Genomic DNA, 15,582 nt, shown 5'->3' with positions numbered 1-15,582 from the left:
GTTCAAGTGCAAACAAACTTCGCTCTCTGTCTCTGCGATGCTTCACCCAGAGCCATTAATACCATTAATCTTCACAAATAATATTGCAGAAAGATGACATAAAAAGAACAATGGAAAAGATATTAGTTTTACCTCGCTTGATGATATCAGATGTTTCTCTCAATGCCATGTTGTAGAAAAAGGTGCGATCAAACTTTTCAATGGGCAACGCGCCATCTACCACCAACATTGTTTTGGTTTCACCACTAACCCTGCAAATATTTAACAGCTGGTTAGTAACTGAGCATTAGGTGTTTATTTTGAGCTGTGCTATAATAATATATATATTTCAGACAAAAGCATGTCCTACCTGCTCTTGCGACCAGCTTCCTCCTGAAATAAATAAAACACAAATCTCAATAGACTGAGATGGATCGTCATGACCCCGACGGCGGGTATTTCACCAAATTGCTACAAAAAAACCCCTCTGATAATTCTGTCAGATGAAAGATGAGAATCAATATATTATGTCACTCTGCTGTGTTTCCTCATGACATGGAAGGTGACATTTGGCTAATCAATGTCGAATTCTGGAGTGCAGAAATATGCCTTTCGGCCCAACATGTCATGCTGGACTCTGTACGTTTCTACACTAATCCCATTTACATGTATTTAATCCGTCGCTTTCATTAACGTGGTAATTCAAGAGCTCGTCTTGATAATTCTGAAATATTTGGTGAATGTAACGTACACTCACATCATTCCCATTTCCCCGGTACAATTCCCTGCAACTTATTCCATTTCATGTGTCCATTAACCCTCAGTGGGCAGAACAGGTCACCAGAACTAGCAGACAGCAGCACCACTTAGAATGCCAGACTTCATAGAGTCATACAGCAAGGGGTGTTAGATACCCACCAAGACGCCCCAACTGCGCTATTTCCACTTGTCCGTATTTGGCCCAGATAGTTCTAAAAAAATTCTATCCACGAGTTTGTTTGAATATCTTTTAAATGTTGTTATGGTACCTGACTCAACTACCTCATCTGGCAGCTCGTTCCATGCGGCGTTTTGGACCAGTTGCAGGCGGGACAGGGAAGTTTGGCTGCTACCAGTGCAAAGGGAGTTACATTAATCTAGGCGGGAAGAGATGAATGTGTGGATGATCTTTTCCAGGTCATCAAACTGGAGGATTTGTTCAGAAGGAGTGTCCCTGCCAGTGCACTGGACAGAGGGTGTGGCAGTGGACAGTCATGTGACCAGTGACCCGTGGTCATCGCTGTGAATGTGGGAGCATCGTGGGGCTAAACTGGTCAGTCCCGTGGCGTAAGGGCACGGGAGAGAGACTGCTCATCTCTCCTCGCTGATTCTCTCGAGAGCAGCGAAGGGAAAGGGTGCTCTGATCACAAAGGTCCCGTTGCCCCTCTGTCCCATCTCCATCTGTCTCTCTCTCTCTCTCTCTCTCTCTCTCTCTCTCTCACTCTTGGTCTCGCTGTACCTCGTACACATGAGAATAAACGTTGTATTCTATTATTATTCTGCCTGTTCTTCACCCTGGAGCCCCCCCCCCACCACCACCACCACCATGTTGTGCCCCCCCCCCCCCTTCTCAATTTTTTTTTCAATTTAAAACTTTATTGGCATGATAAAAAAAAACATTGTTATATTGGCAAAGTATAAAACATGACATACATATTTAAAATGCATAAGTATAAATACAAGTGTACAGTGCATGGATGACTTATCTCTGTCCCCCTGTCTCTCTCTCTCTCTCTCTCTCTGCCCCTCTCTCTCTCTCTCTCTCTCTCTCTCTCTCTCTCCTCTCTCTCTCCACTCTCTCTCTCTTTGCCTCTCTCTCTCTCTGTCTCTCTATCTCTCTCTATCTCTCTCTCCTCTCTTCTCCTCTCCTCTCTCTCTCTCTCTCTCTCTCTCTCTCTGCCTGTTCCTGTCAATCACGCTTATCTCACTGTTTCTATCTCTCACTCCCCATCTTTCTCTCTCTGTCTCACAGTCGCTCTGACTGCGGTTTTGTCCCGTTGGTTGTGTCTCTGTCCACCTCTCACTGACCCACTGCCCCCTCCCCCTCTCTCCCACACTCACAGACCCTGACAAGCCTCTCTGACTGCTGCGCCTGTCCACGAACCTGTCAGATCGTGTCTCTCCGCGTGATGCCACCAGCCAGCCCCTGCGCTGGGAAACTCCCCGTGGCTGGGCGCGGATCTGAGTCACTCCGTCCCAAGCGAAGCCGCAGCAGGAAACTGCAACAGAGAGAGCTGGAAACGCTTCGGTGGCGAGGCGGCGTTACTGGAGAGCGGGGTAGATCAGTGTCCACGTCCCAACCCCCGCCCGGCTCCCTGCCGCAGATCAGAGCTGGAGGTGGCGGGGGGGATGGAGGCGTTGGACAAGGCTCGGTGTCGGGGAGGGGACAAGACACTGCAGTTGATGGAATCTGGAAAGGGAATCCGTGGTGGAAACGGTGCATGTTGTAGTTTCAGGTGGAGACCCTGCATTCACAGACCCTGATGCAGAGTCTCAGTCTGAAACCGCCACAGGCCCTTTTCTACCCCTTTCATCTCCACACGATTCTGCTCGACCCGCTGAGTTATTATAGGCTGATGTTTTTGTTTTTAATTAAGTCATATAGCATGGAAACAGGTCATTCGGCCCAACTCGTTCATGCTGGCCCTTCCAAGCTAGTCGCATTTGCCCACATTTGGGCCATACCGCTCTAAACATTTCCTAATCCATGTATCTGTCCAAGTGTCTCTAGTCCCTGCCTCAGCCACATACTCTGGCAGCTCGTTCCATACGCACCACCCTCTGTGTAAAGAAGCTGCTCCTCAGCTTTCTATTAAATCTTGCCCCTCAAGTTCAAGTTCATGTTCAAGTGAGTTTATTGTCATGTGTCCCTGTATAGGACAATGAAATTCTTGCTTTGCTTAAGCACCTTAAACCGGTGTTCTCTGCTTTTTGATTTCTCGACCTTGAGTAAACGAAATCCTAGCCTGCCCAACCTCTCCCTGTAGTTCAGGCAACGGAATCATCCTTTATAACAAGAGGAGTTGAATATAGGAGCAAAGAGGTCCTTCTATAGTTGTGCAGAGCCCTAGTGAGACCACACCTGGAGTCTTGTATGCAGTTTTGGTACCTTAATTTGAGGAAGGACATTCTTGCTATTGAGGGAGTGCAGCGTAGGTTTACAAGGTTAATTCCTGGGATGGCGGGACTGTCACATGCTGAGAGAATGGAGCAGCTGGGCCTGTACACTCTGGAGTTTAGAAGGATGAGAGATGATCTCATTGAAACATATACGATTGTTAAGGGTTTGGACACACTAGAGGCAGGAAACATGTCTCTGGCCAGGGGCCACAGTTTAAGAATAAGAAGTAAGACATTTAGAACGGAGTCTCTCTTTGCCTCTCTCTCTCTCTCTCTCTCTCTCTGTCCCTCACTCTCTCTCTGCATCCCTCTCTCTCTCACGCACACATTTACTAAGCCTCTGAAGAACCGAAGCTCTCGGAGAAATCTCACGCAGATCATGGGGAGAACGTTCAAACTCCGTACAGACAGCACCCGTCGTCAGGATCGAACCCGTGTCTCCATCGCTGCATTCGCTGTAAGGCAGCAACTCTACCGCGGCGCCGCCGTGACGGTCCATGTGACCGCCCATATTCAGCAGCTCCACGTCAGTGAAAACATTTTGAACCAGGAAGTGGAGATAAAATGGCTGCGAAACACCAGGTCGAGAGTTGGACCGAGGAGGCAGTTTGTCCCATCTGCCTGGATTTCTTCACCGATCCGGTGTCACTGGAGTGTGGGCACAACTTCTGCCGCCCCTGTATCACACAGAGTTGGGACATGGAGGCGAGAAACTCCTGCCCGGAATGTAGAGAGGAATTTGCTGACCGCACCCTCAGGGTGAATCGGGCCTTGGTTAGACTGTCTGAGAAAGCTCGAACACTGAGCCCGAATCAGGCAGAGAAGAAAAGTAAACTTCAGTGCGAGAAACATCAGGAAGAACTGAAGCTGTTTTGTGAAACGGACAAGAAGCTGATCTGTGTGATTTGTCGAGATGCGCGGGAACACAAGTCTCACAACTTCAGACCGATAGATGAAGCTGTTGAAATCTACAAGGTAAAAGCAAACCGATATTGATCACATCATTGTGTCATGTCGTGTATATTTTCTGACATTTTTCTTCTCTGATCTGAATCCCAACTCCAGGATCAGGTGAAATCCTCCTTCCAATCCCTCACAAAAAAGAAATCCGAGATCGAGCAAATGGAGCAGCAACAGAAAGAGAAGATTTCTGTTGTTCAGGTGAGGTTTTCCAATTTCGATTTCCTGTGTAGTTTTCATCAATGTGATGCATGTAACGTCAGGACACCTCTATACAGCAAAAGATAATAGGTGTAGGAGTAGGCCATTCGGCCCTTCGAGCCAGCACCGCCATTCAATGTGATCATGGCTGATCATCCCCAATTAGTACCCCGTTCCTGCCTTCTCCCCATATCCTCTGACTCCGCTATCTTTAAGAGCCCTATCTAGCTCTCTCTTGAAAGCATCCAGAGTCAGGCCTCCACTGCCCTCTGAGGCAGAGAATTCCACGGACTCACAACTCTCTGTGGGAAAAAGTGTTTCCTCGTCTCCATTCTAAATGGCTTTCCCCTTATTCTTAAACTGTGGCCCCTGGTTCTGGACTCCCCCGTCATTGGGAACATGTTTTCTGCCTCTAGTGGGTCCAAACCCTTAACAATCCTATATGTTTCAATGAGATACCCTCTCATCCTTCTAAACTCCAGAGTGTACAAGCCCAGCTGTTCCATTCTCTCAGCATATGACAGTCCCGCCATCCCGGGAATTAACCTTGTAAAACTACGCTGCCCTCCCTCAATAGCAAGAATGTCCTTCCTCAATTAGGGGACCAAACCTGCACATAAGACTCCAGGTGTGGTCTCACTAGGGCTCTGTACAACTGCAGAAAAACTTCTTTGCTCCTATACTCGATTCCTCTTGTTATGAAGGCCAACATGCCATTCGCTTTCTTCACTGCCTGCTGTACCTGCATGCTTACTTTCATAGACTGATGAACAAGGTCCCCCAGATCCTCTTGTACTTCCCCTTTTCCCAACTTGACGCCATTTAGATAGTAATCTGCCTTCCTGTTTTTTTATACCAAAGTGCATAACCTCACATTAAACTTCATCTGCCCGGCATCTGCCCACTCTCCCAACCTGTCCAAGTCACCCTGCATTCTCATAGCATCCTCCTCACAGTTCACACTGCCACCCAGCTTTGTGTCATCTGCAAATTTGCTAATATTTGAATCCCTTCATCCAAATCATTGATGCATATTGTAAATAGCTGCGGTCCCTGCACCGAGCCTTGCGGTACCCCACCTGCCATTCTGAAAGGGACCCGTTAATCCCTACTCTTTGTTTCCTGTCTGCCAACCAATTTTCTATCCATGTCAGCACTCTACCCCCAATACCATGTGCCCTCATTTTGCCCACTAATCTCCTATGTGAGACCTTATCAAATGTTTTCTGAAAGTCCAGGTACACTACATCCACTGCCTCTCCCTTGTCCATTTTCCGAGTTACATCTTCAAAAAATTCCAGAAGATTAGTCAAGCATGATTTCCCCTCGTGAATCCATGCTGACTCGGACCGATCCTGTTACTCCTATCCAAATGTGCCGCTATTTCATCTTTTATAATTGACTCCAGCATCTTCCCCACCACCGATGTCAGGCTAACTGGTCTATAATTCCCTATTTTCTCTCTCCCGCCTTTCTTAAAGAGTGGGATAACATTAGCTACCCTTCAATCCACAGGAACTGTTCCTGAGTCTATCGAACATTGGAAAATTATCACCAATGCATTCACGATTTCTAGAGCCACTTCCTTAAGTACCCTGGGATGCAGACCAGCACCCCATGGGGATTAATCAGCCTTCAGTCCCATCAGTCTATCCATCACCATTTCCTGCCTAATGTGGATTTCCTTCAGTTCCTCCGTCACCCCAGATCCTCTGGGCACTGGTACATCAGGAAGATTGTTTGTGTCCTCCTTAGTGAAGACTGATCCAAAGTACCTGTTCAACTCATCTGCCATTTCCTTGTTCCCCATAATAAATTCACCTTTTTCAGTCCTCAAGGGTCCAACATTGGTCTTAACTAATTTTTTCCTCTTCACATACCTAAAGAAGCTTATACTATTCTCCTTTATATTCCTGACTAGCTTCCCTTCGTACCTCATCTTTTCTCCCCGTATTGCCTTTTTGGTTATCTTCTGTTGCTCTTTAAACATTACCCAATCCTCTTGCTTCCCGCTCATCTTTGCTACGTTGTACTTCTTCTCTTTTATTTTTATACTGTCCCTGACTTCCCTTGTCAGCCACGGTCACCCCTTACTCCCCTTAGAATCTTTCTTCCTCCTATGAATGAACTGATCCTGCACCTTCTGTATTATTCCTAGAAATACCTACCATTTTTGTTCCACTGTCATCCTAGCTAGTGTATCTTTCCAGTCAACTTTGGCCAGCTCCTCCCTCATGGCCCCATAGTCCCCTTTATTCAACTGCAACACTGACACCTCCGAGGTGGGATGAGGAACAGCTTCTACAATTATACCGTCGCATTGCTGAACTCGGAGTCCCGCCGATAGATTCCTCCGGTCCCTCCGTCCCCATTGTGAAATTAATCTGTATTTTTGATTATTCTGTATCCTCTTTTTTTTTTTTAATTTCTATATTTCACTACTCCTACGGACTGACGCAAAACTGCATTTCGTTGTACCTATACTCAGTATTTGTGCAATGACATTAAAGTTGAATTGAATTGAATTGAATTGAATTGAATCTACCCTTCTCCCCCTCCATTGTTTCCACTGGTGTGACTGCAGTACCAGAGGTCGTAGCCTTAGAATTAAAGGGCGCTCTTTTAGAAAGGAGGTGAGGAAGAACTTAGAAAAGCGGTCATGGTGGCGCAGTGATAAAATTGCTGCCTTACAGCGCATGAGACCCGGGTTGGATCCCGACTATGGGTGCCGTCTGCATGGAATTTGTAAGTTCTCCACGTGATGTTTTCTCTGAGATCTTCGGTTTCCTCCCACGCTCCAAAGACGTGCAGGGTTGTAGGTTAATAGGCTTGGTAAATGTAAAAATTGTTAATGTGTGGGCATTACTGGTCGGCACGGACCCGGTGGGCCGAAGGGCCTGATTTCGCATTGTATCTCTAAACTAAAAAAAAATAAACATATTTTGTCAGAGGGTAAGTAATCTTTGGAACTCATTGCCGCAGAGGGTTGTGGAGGCCAAGTCAGTGGATGTTTTTGAGGCACAGAGAGACCTTTTTTTGATTGGAAAGGGTGTCAGGGTTTTGGGGAGAAGGCAGGAAAATGGGATTAGAAGGCAGAGATCAGCTATGATTGAGTGGTGGTGTAGAATCGATGGGCCGACTCATCTCATTCTACCTCTATAACTTGTGAACTGTCCACTTTTATCCACATTTCAGAAGCAGTTGGACAAGGATTTGAGTTGCCACGGTAATTAAAGATACGGATTAAACCCAAGTGAATGTGGGACTATTGTAGATTACTAGGGTCGGCAGCATGGACATGTTGGGCCAAATGGCTTATTTCTGTGCTCAATGCCACAAGGTTGATTGGCCAACTATCCCCTCACATGTCGTTAGGAAACACAATACAGTGACATTATATCTTGATCCTCATCTTTCATTCCACAGGAACAGTCACACAACCTTCAGTCACAGGTCACATCCCAGTTTGCTGAACTGCACCAGATTTTCACTGAGAAAGAGCAGCGTGTACTCGCAGATATCCGGGAAGAAGAGAAGAAAATTCGGAATGCAATGGAGAAAAGGCTTCAAGAGATTCAAGCAAATTTAAATTCCATCCTAAAGGAGCTCTCAACGTTGCAGGAACAGATGGATCAAAAAGACAACGGGATATTTCTGAAGGTGAGGGGTTACACTACAGTTAGGCGAAGTGAAACTGCGCAGTCACAACATGGTGGGTGACATTTCTGAAATGAATGCATCATTTACCAGTCATTCAGAGCTGGGTCCATGTTCCGTCTTTTCCAGCGATGTGCTGCTGTTGTCCACAAACTAAATGGCCACCTACATAAACTGTGGGATCTCAGGACAGCCTGCAAACTCCTTGAGAAAGAGTCGCTGTGATCTTGTCACTGAGTTCGTTAACGTGTAATATTTCCCCGAAAAGAAGGAAAATCTGCAGGAATCATAAGACTACGGGGAAAGTCTTCTGTATGGTCAGCATTAGAGGAAAATGAGTTTGTGGTGTTAGAACATCCCAGTGCAGGCAGTCTAATGATTTTAGCCTAGGATGCACATTGGAATTTGTCCTCCTTAACAGCACTAAATTGGACCTGTTCTATCCCTAGTTATCATTTTGATCTTAAAGGGGAATAGTTCCCCCGGTTATTCTTCTGCTGATAATATACTTGTAGAATCTTGTAAAGGGGGGGAGGGGGGTCACAATTATCCGAGGCACATCAAGACCATTTTGCATAGATTTCATGACCTTAACCATGAAATGATGTTACAGCATTGGAGGCAACACGAAAGTGAATCACCAGGATAATTGCAGGATGAGGGGCTTGTCTCATCTGCAGAGGTTGGATCGGTATTCCTTGCAGTTGAAAAGAATAAAGAGTCGTTTCACCATTGTCCCCAAGGTCCACGACTGGATAGAGAGCAATGAAATCTCTGGAATTCTCCAACCCAGAGACTTTTGGGGATTGAAACTGTTAGCAGTATTTGAACCAGAAGGAGAGACTTTTTTTGTTGAAATTTCCAGGAATTGAACATGAGGGAAAAAGGGGGAGTTCAGTCCTGAGCAAGATTAGCCATGACCACATGGTGGGGATTAACATTGAAATCTAGAACGTGGCACACACATCATCATTTATCATCTGTCATCCATGAATTGAACATGCAGGGAATGGGGCAAACAGGGGGAAATCTCTTGTGCTTATCCTTCAATGTATCTCCAAGATTGGCTTTGGCCACATTTGTGTGAATGAGTTCCACGTTCCCTTTGCTGCGTGACTAATGGGATTTATTAAAGGCCATCCCATATTTCATCTTTGAATTTTGGTCTCCCTAAAAGTAGCTGCTTCTTCTTGCGTATGGCGTGCACAGTCTAAAGCTGTAGGACAACTTGTTCTATTTGATCATATTTGATTGTGCACGCCGGGTTGATTGCATTCGTCGAAACAGGATGGACCACGTGAAGGTTCCAATCTCCCACCCCCCTAAAAGTAGCAATACTATTTGTCCCCCCACACATTTAAATCCACAGATAATCTTAAATCGCCCCATCCTACGTTCCCTGACATCTTCTTCAGATAACACTCCAGCAGCTCCTCATTCTTGCCCGTAACTTGCACCCTCTCAATGATGGCATCATTTTCATGTACGTTCCTTGTGTTTCCCCGCGTGGTCCTTTGTCCCGACGGAAATACTATTTATATGTCTGTGTAGCTGCCGCAATAAGAGTTGGTAACTAGGAATCTTGTGGCAATCTGCGTGCCATTTCTGCCGTCGGGATGTGGATATTCTGTTTCAGTTATTCAGACGTGTGTCTTTTTTCTTTCAGGAGGCAGCTGGTGGGAGAAGGAGGTAGGACACGCTCTTGATTGAAACGCTGAATGTTTTTGTAGAACAGCTCCGAAAATGTTGAAGCTCAGATTCTAACCAATTGATAAATATTTGCAGGGTTAGTGAAGCCCGTACATTGTCAGTGACAGATGGTGCCTTGCCGATTGAAAAGATTCATCACCACTTTGTGTTGAACACGTTGTGGAGAGAAACTTGTGCCATTCAGCGAGGTAAAACTTGTTCAGTTTCCATTCTTCTTATTGATTACACCTTTAAGTACCACAAATGTAAACATTATGCAGTAACTGTACTCACCTCCACCTCTGGCATCTCGTTCTATCTCTCTACCATCCACTGTCTGAAAACAGTAACCTTCAATGCCTTTTCCAACTTTACCATCTCACCTTAAACTGATGACCTCAAACATTGGACTTTATAAAATTCCGTCTTCCATTCTTCAGCCCATTACACCTGCTAATTAAGATCACATTTCATCTCAGATCACCTTCTTCATTCTCCATGACGCCACCAATTTTAGTGTCCTCCACAAACCTATTAACATGCCACCCACATACACATACAAAGCGTTCGTATAAATAACGACCAACAATGGAGATAGAGTCGTGCTCTATGACGCACCCTTTGCGAGAGCCTCCAGTCTGAAAAGCATTCCTTCACCAACCCTCTGTCTCCTGCCTTCAGACCACGGTTGTGCTCCATTGTGTAACTCTTCCTGGATTCGATCAGATCCAGACATCCAGACCACGTACCAGGCAGACGGTTGAAGTTGTTTCTCCAACATAGCAGTAAATATCTTCCTCCAACCACCAAGTCAATTGTGGGTCCATTTTACCAACTCATCTTGGATCCCACCTGCCTTTGTTTTATGGACCAGCCTTACATGTAAAACATTGTCAAGTCCCTCAGTGACGTTCATATATTGCTTCACCATGAGATCAGAGTGTTCTTGGTTGTACAGACGCATCAAATCCACCCTCCACTAAAGAAAGCAAGTAAACAGTAGCAGATTGCCTCGCCCGTCCAGTCCACTCCCGTTCAGTATGATCACGGCAACTCCACCCCACATCTCTACATCCGCTTTAACCACCTCTAATTACCACTCACATCCGTCTCCTCATCTTCCAATCTGCCTCTCCCTCGCCATCTACTGGCAAGATTTAAATATCTGCCTGAAGAATAGTCTTCTGCAGAACTATAAAAGATGAAATAGCCGCACATTTGGATAGCAGTGACAGGATCGGTCCGAGTCAGCATGGATTTACGAGGGGGAAGTCATGCTTGACTAATCTTCTGGATTTTTTTGAGGATGTAACTGGGAAAATGGACAAGGGAGACCCAGTGGATGTAGTGTGCCTGGACTTCAGAAACTATTTGATGCGGTCCCACACAGGGGATTAGTGGGCAAAATTAGAGTACATGGTATTGGGGGTAGAGTGCTGACATGGATAGAGAAGTAGTTGGCAGACAGAAAACAAAGAGTAGGGATTAACCTTCCCTTTCAGAATGGCAGGCAGTGACTAGTGGGGTACTGCAATGTTCGGTGCTGGGACCGCAGATATTTACAATATATATCAATGATTTAGATGAAGGGATTCAAAGTAACATTAGCAAATTTGCAGATGACACAAAGCTCGGTGGCAGTGTGAACTGTGAGGGGATGCTTTGAGGATGCAGGGTGACTTGGACAGGTTGGGCGAGTGGGCAGATGCATGGCAGATGCAGTTTAATGTGGATAAATGTGATATTAACCACTTTGGTGGCACAAACCGGAAGGCAGATTATTATCTGAATGGTGTCAAGTTGGGAAACGGGGGAGTGCAATGAGATCTAGAGGTCCTTGTTCATCTGTCACTGAAGGTAAGCAGGTACAGCAGGCAGTGAAGAAAGTGAATGGCATGTTGGCCTTCATGACAAGAGGAGTTGAGTATAGGAGCAAAGAGGACCTTCTGCAGTTGTACAGGGCCCTAGTGAGACCACAACTGGAGTATTGTGTGCAGTTTTGGTCTCCAAATTTGTGAAACGACATTCTTGCTATTGAGAGAATGCAGCGTAGGTTCACCAGGTTAATTCCCGGGATGGCGGGACTGTCATATGCTGAGAGAATGGAGCGGCTGGGGATTATTGAAACATATAAGATTATTAAGGGATTGGACACGCTAGAGGCAGGAAACATGTTCCTGATGTTGGAGGAGTCCAGAACCTGGGGCCATAATTTAGAACGGGGATGAGGAAACACTTTTTCAACAAGAGAGTTGTGAACCTGTGGAGTCAGGGGATAGGTGGAGAAGGCAGGAAGTGGGTACTGATTGGGGATGATCAGCCATGATCACATTGAATGGCGGTGCTGGCTCGAAGGACCGAATGGCCTCCTCCTGCACCTATTGTCTATTGCCTATTGTCACTCGTCCTCCCCGTCCACCCTCCCCGCCTCACGAAATCCCCCTCGCCAACCCTGGCTAAAAACTCCGTGACAGATGTCTATTGTCCACCCGATGTGGTTGTGGGTGAAACCCCGGGCAATGTTCCAGTTGTCCGCCCGCCTGTGCCCGAGTCTCCCCCCGACCCCCGGGGACTCTCTGATTCTCTGCTTCTCCCCCCAGTCTCCGTCACCCTGGATGTGGAAACAGCGCATGCGCGGCTCGAGGTGTCTGAGGATCGGAAGAGGCTGAGACTGACCGGGACAGAGAGGCGTCTCCCTGACACAGGGAAGAGGTTTACAGTCTGGCCGTGTGTGCTGGGATCGGAGGGATTCACATCGGGGAAACATTACTGGGAGGTGGAGGTGGCGGGGAGTCGGAACTGGAGTCTGGGAGTCGCCGCAGAGTCTGTGGACAGGAAGAGACCGACCACACCGAGCCCGGAGATTGGAGTCTGGATCATAACGCGGTTGGATGACGTGTTTGTTGCATTCACCTCCCCTCCATCCCGTCACCCCGCCCGTCCCATCCCCGGGAGGGTGGGAGTTTATCTCAGTTACGAGTCCGGGACAGTTTCATTTTACGACGCGGACACCAAGTCCCATCTCCACACATTCACTGGGAATAAATTCACGGAGAAACTTTATCCTTACTTCTGGCCTTGTGATGTAAACCAGTGGCTGAGAATCTGCTCCGGTTCCGCTCCGGGTGTGTAAAAAAAATGTAAATGTGGGAAGAGTGAAATAAACAGCAACTGAAATCAGAGCTGTCTGTCTGTCTGTCGATCCGTTCATTTTAACGCGTTAACCGCGTCCGGCAACGGAACAGAAATTACTTTTGTGAAAATATGAAGATTGAAACCATCTCCCTTCCCGCGGGTTCAGCAGCAGCCGCGGGCGGCGGGTCCTGAGCTCCGGGCTCCCCCGGGTCCTAAAGTCCGCCGACTCTGTGAATTTACAGCGAGTTTGCAGCATTTGCTCTCCACAACAGATTCGTTTTCTTCGGAACGGATCTTTGGAAGAATGGGGTCAAGCCCAAGGGGGGAGGAAATTGGTTTAAACTTTGCTTTGACAGCCAATGAGGGCGTGATTCGAGCTGCCCACGACATTAACATCATTTAATGATTTAAAGGGCGGTTGTAATACAACAGTCGGTGCAAGGTGGGACAGCGGTAGTGTTGCTGCCTCACAGCGCCAGTGACCCGGGTTCGATCCCGACTACAGGTGCTGTCTGTACTGTGTTTGTACGTTCTCCCCGTGACCTGCGTGGGTTTTCACCGAGATCTTCGGTTTTCCTCCCACTCGCCAAAGACGTACAGGTTTGTAGTTTAAGTGGCCTTGGTGTAAATGTAAATTGTCCCTAGTGTGTGTAGGATAGTGTTAATGTGCGGGGATCGCTGGACGGCACGGACTCGGTGGGCCGAGGGGCCTGTTTCTCTAAACTAAATGTTAGAGTCAAGAGTGATTTATTGCCATATGCCCCGAAACGAAACAATGAAATACTTGCTTGCAGCAGCACACGGCTCTGTAAAACCCAGGATACACACAAACAACATCAGTGTATATAAAAACACACACACATAAATAAATAGAAAATGGTAGTGTAAAGTCACAAGATAATTCCCCCAAGTTTAAATAGTTTGAAGTGTATTTGGAGGTTGGAGTGTTTATTGGATGTATGGCCGATGCAGTTTTCAGGCTTCCTGTACCTTCTTCCCGGTGGTACCAGCGAGATGAGAGTGTGGCCAGGGTGGTGCTGGCTCGAAGGGCCGAATGGCCTACTCCTGCACCTATTGTCTATTGTTTACAGATGCTGCCTCACCCGCTGAGTTTCTCCAGCATTTTGTGTCGACCTATTTTACCAGCATCTGCAGTTCTTTCTTAAACGCCAAGGAGACCTCCTCTTTGGAAAAGTCCATGGGGTATCACAGAAAAAATACAGAAAAATAGGCGCAGGAGTAGGCCATACGACCCTTCAATATGATCATGGGTGATTATCCAAAATTAGTACCCCATTCCTGCTTTTCCCCATATCCCTTGATTCCGTTAACCCTAAAAGCTAAATCTAACTCTCTCTTGAAACCATCCAGTGAATTGGCCTCCACTGCCTTCTGTGGCAGAGAATTCCACAGATTCACAACTAGTTCGGGACTAGTTAGAGAACCTTCTCTAACCAGTCTGAAGATGGGTCGTGAACTGAAACGTCACACAATTTACAGAAGGCAATTAACCTACAAAACTGAGATAGACACAAGAAGCTGGAGTAACTCAGCGGGACGGGCAGCATCTCTGGTGGGAAGGAATTGGTGACGTTTCGGGTCGAGACCCTTCTTCAGACCGGTTAGGGATAAGGGAAACGAGAGATATAGACGGTGATGTGGAGAGATAAAGAACAATGAATGAAAGGAATGCAAAAAGCAACGATGATAAAGGAAACAGGCCATTGTTAGCTGTTTGCTGGGTGATAACGAGAAGCTGGTGCGACTTGGGTGGGGGAGGGTTAGAGAGAGAGGGAATGCCGGGGCTACTTGAAGTGAGATAAATCAAAAATTCATACAACTGGGCTGTGAGCTGCCGGGAGCGGAGACAGAGTCACTCGCCAGCAACGGCGGTGAACTGAGATCCAGTAACTATGAAAGTAACCCGCTCTGACCGTGGGGATGGTTCAGCGTGATAATTGCTTTAATGTTGAAAACCGCATTGTTACTTAGCCAATGAGTTGGGCGCTTGCAGCGTCTGACGTTTAATAATCCAATTTGGCCCTTTTGCTCGCAAACCAGTCACACTCACACGACAGATTACAAAACATCCTACTTCACGCTGTTCTCTGGTCTGACTGACTGCCTCTTTCGGGCTTCCAGTGTGGTGACAGTGCAGAGAGCAGACAGAGACCGTGACCACACTCTTTGAATCACTTCCCTCTGGAAGGCGACTCCGGACTGTCAAAGCTGCCACAGCCAGACATAAAAACAGCCTTTTTTCCACCAGTAGTAGCTCCACTCAATAACCAAAAATCTGTAGCCTCGTTTTACACTAGTATTTTATTTAATTCACATGTTTAATCAATAATGTTTTATTATTAATGTTGAATGTTTTATGTGTCAATCCTAACTGTCACTGTATGTCGTTGTCACTTGTGGGCGGAGCACCAAGGCAAATTCCTTGTATGTGAATACTTGGCCGATAAATTTATTAATTCATTCATACATTCATTCAAGTTAAATGTGAAGCTGTTGACCCCAGAGAACATTGACCAGCTAAAGAGGGACTTTGCATGTTGGAGAACGGTGAAGCCTCGACACCAGGTCCGTCGCCCATTCCTTCTTTCCAGAGACGACTGCCAGTCCCGCTGAGTTACTCCAGCATTTCGTGTCGATCTTGAAGTTAAAAACACAGTTCTGTTAACAAACAGTACAGAGTGCAAGTGCTGTCACCTCATCCTGCAGGCGGGACTGACATACTGTGTGATGAGAGAATGGGTCGGCTGGGCTTGTATTCACTGGAATTTAGAAGGATGAGAG

The 15,582-nt window shown here is 46.6% G+C and overlaps 1 protein-coding gene across 1 annotated transcript; it reads left to right on the top strand.

Annotated features, from left to right (window-relative positions):
- The first annotated feature begins 4,260 nt into the window (after positions 1 to 4,260).
- Positions 4,261 to 14,971, top strand: LOC116989907 (E3 ubiquitin-protein ligase TRIM39-like). Its single transcript, XM_033047462.1, has 5 exons — positions 4,261 to 4,299; positions 9,623 to 9,645; positions 9,742 to 9,854; positions 12,246 to 12,774; positions 14,923 to 14,971. The coding sequence occupies exons 1-5, from the start codon at positions 4,261 to 4,263 to the stop codon at positions 14,969 to 14,971; spliced, it is 753 nt and encodes a 250-aa protein (XP_032903353.1).
- Positions 14,972 to 15,582: the final 611 nt, after the last annotated feature.

This window comes from Amblyraja radiata, chromosome 30 (assembly GCF_010909765.2).
Source record: "Amblyraja radiata isolate CabotCenter1 chromosome 30, sAmbRad1.1.pri, whole genome shotgun sequence".
Classification (NCBI taxonomy): Eukaryota; Metazoa; Chordata; class Chondrichthyes; order Rajiformes; family Rajidae; genus Amblyraja; species Amblyraja radiata.
This window is presented reverse-complemented; position numbering and strand designations above follow the sequence as displayed.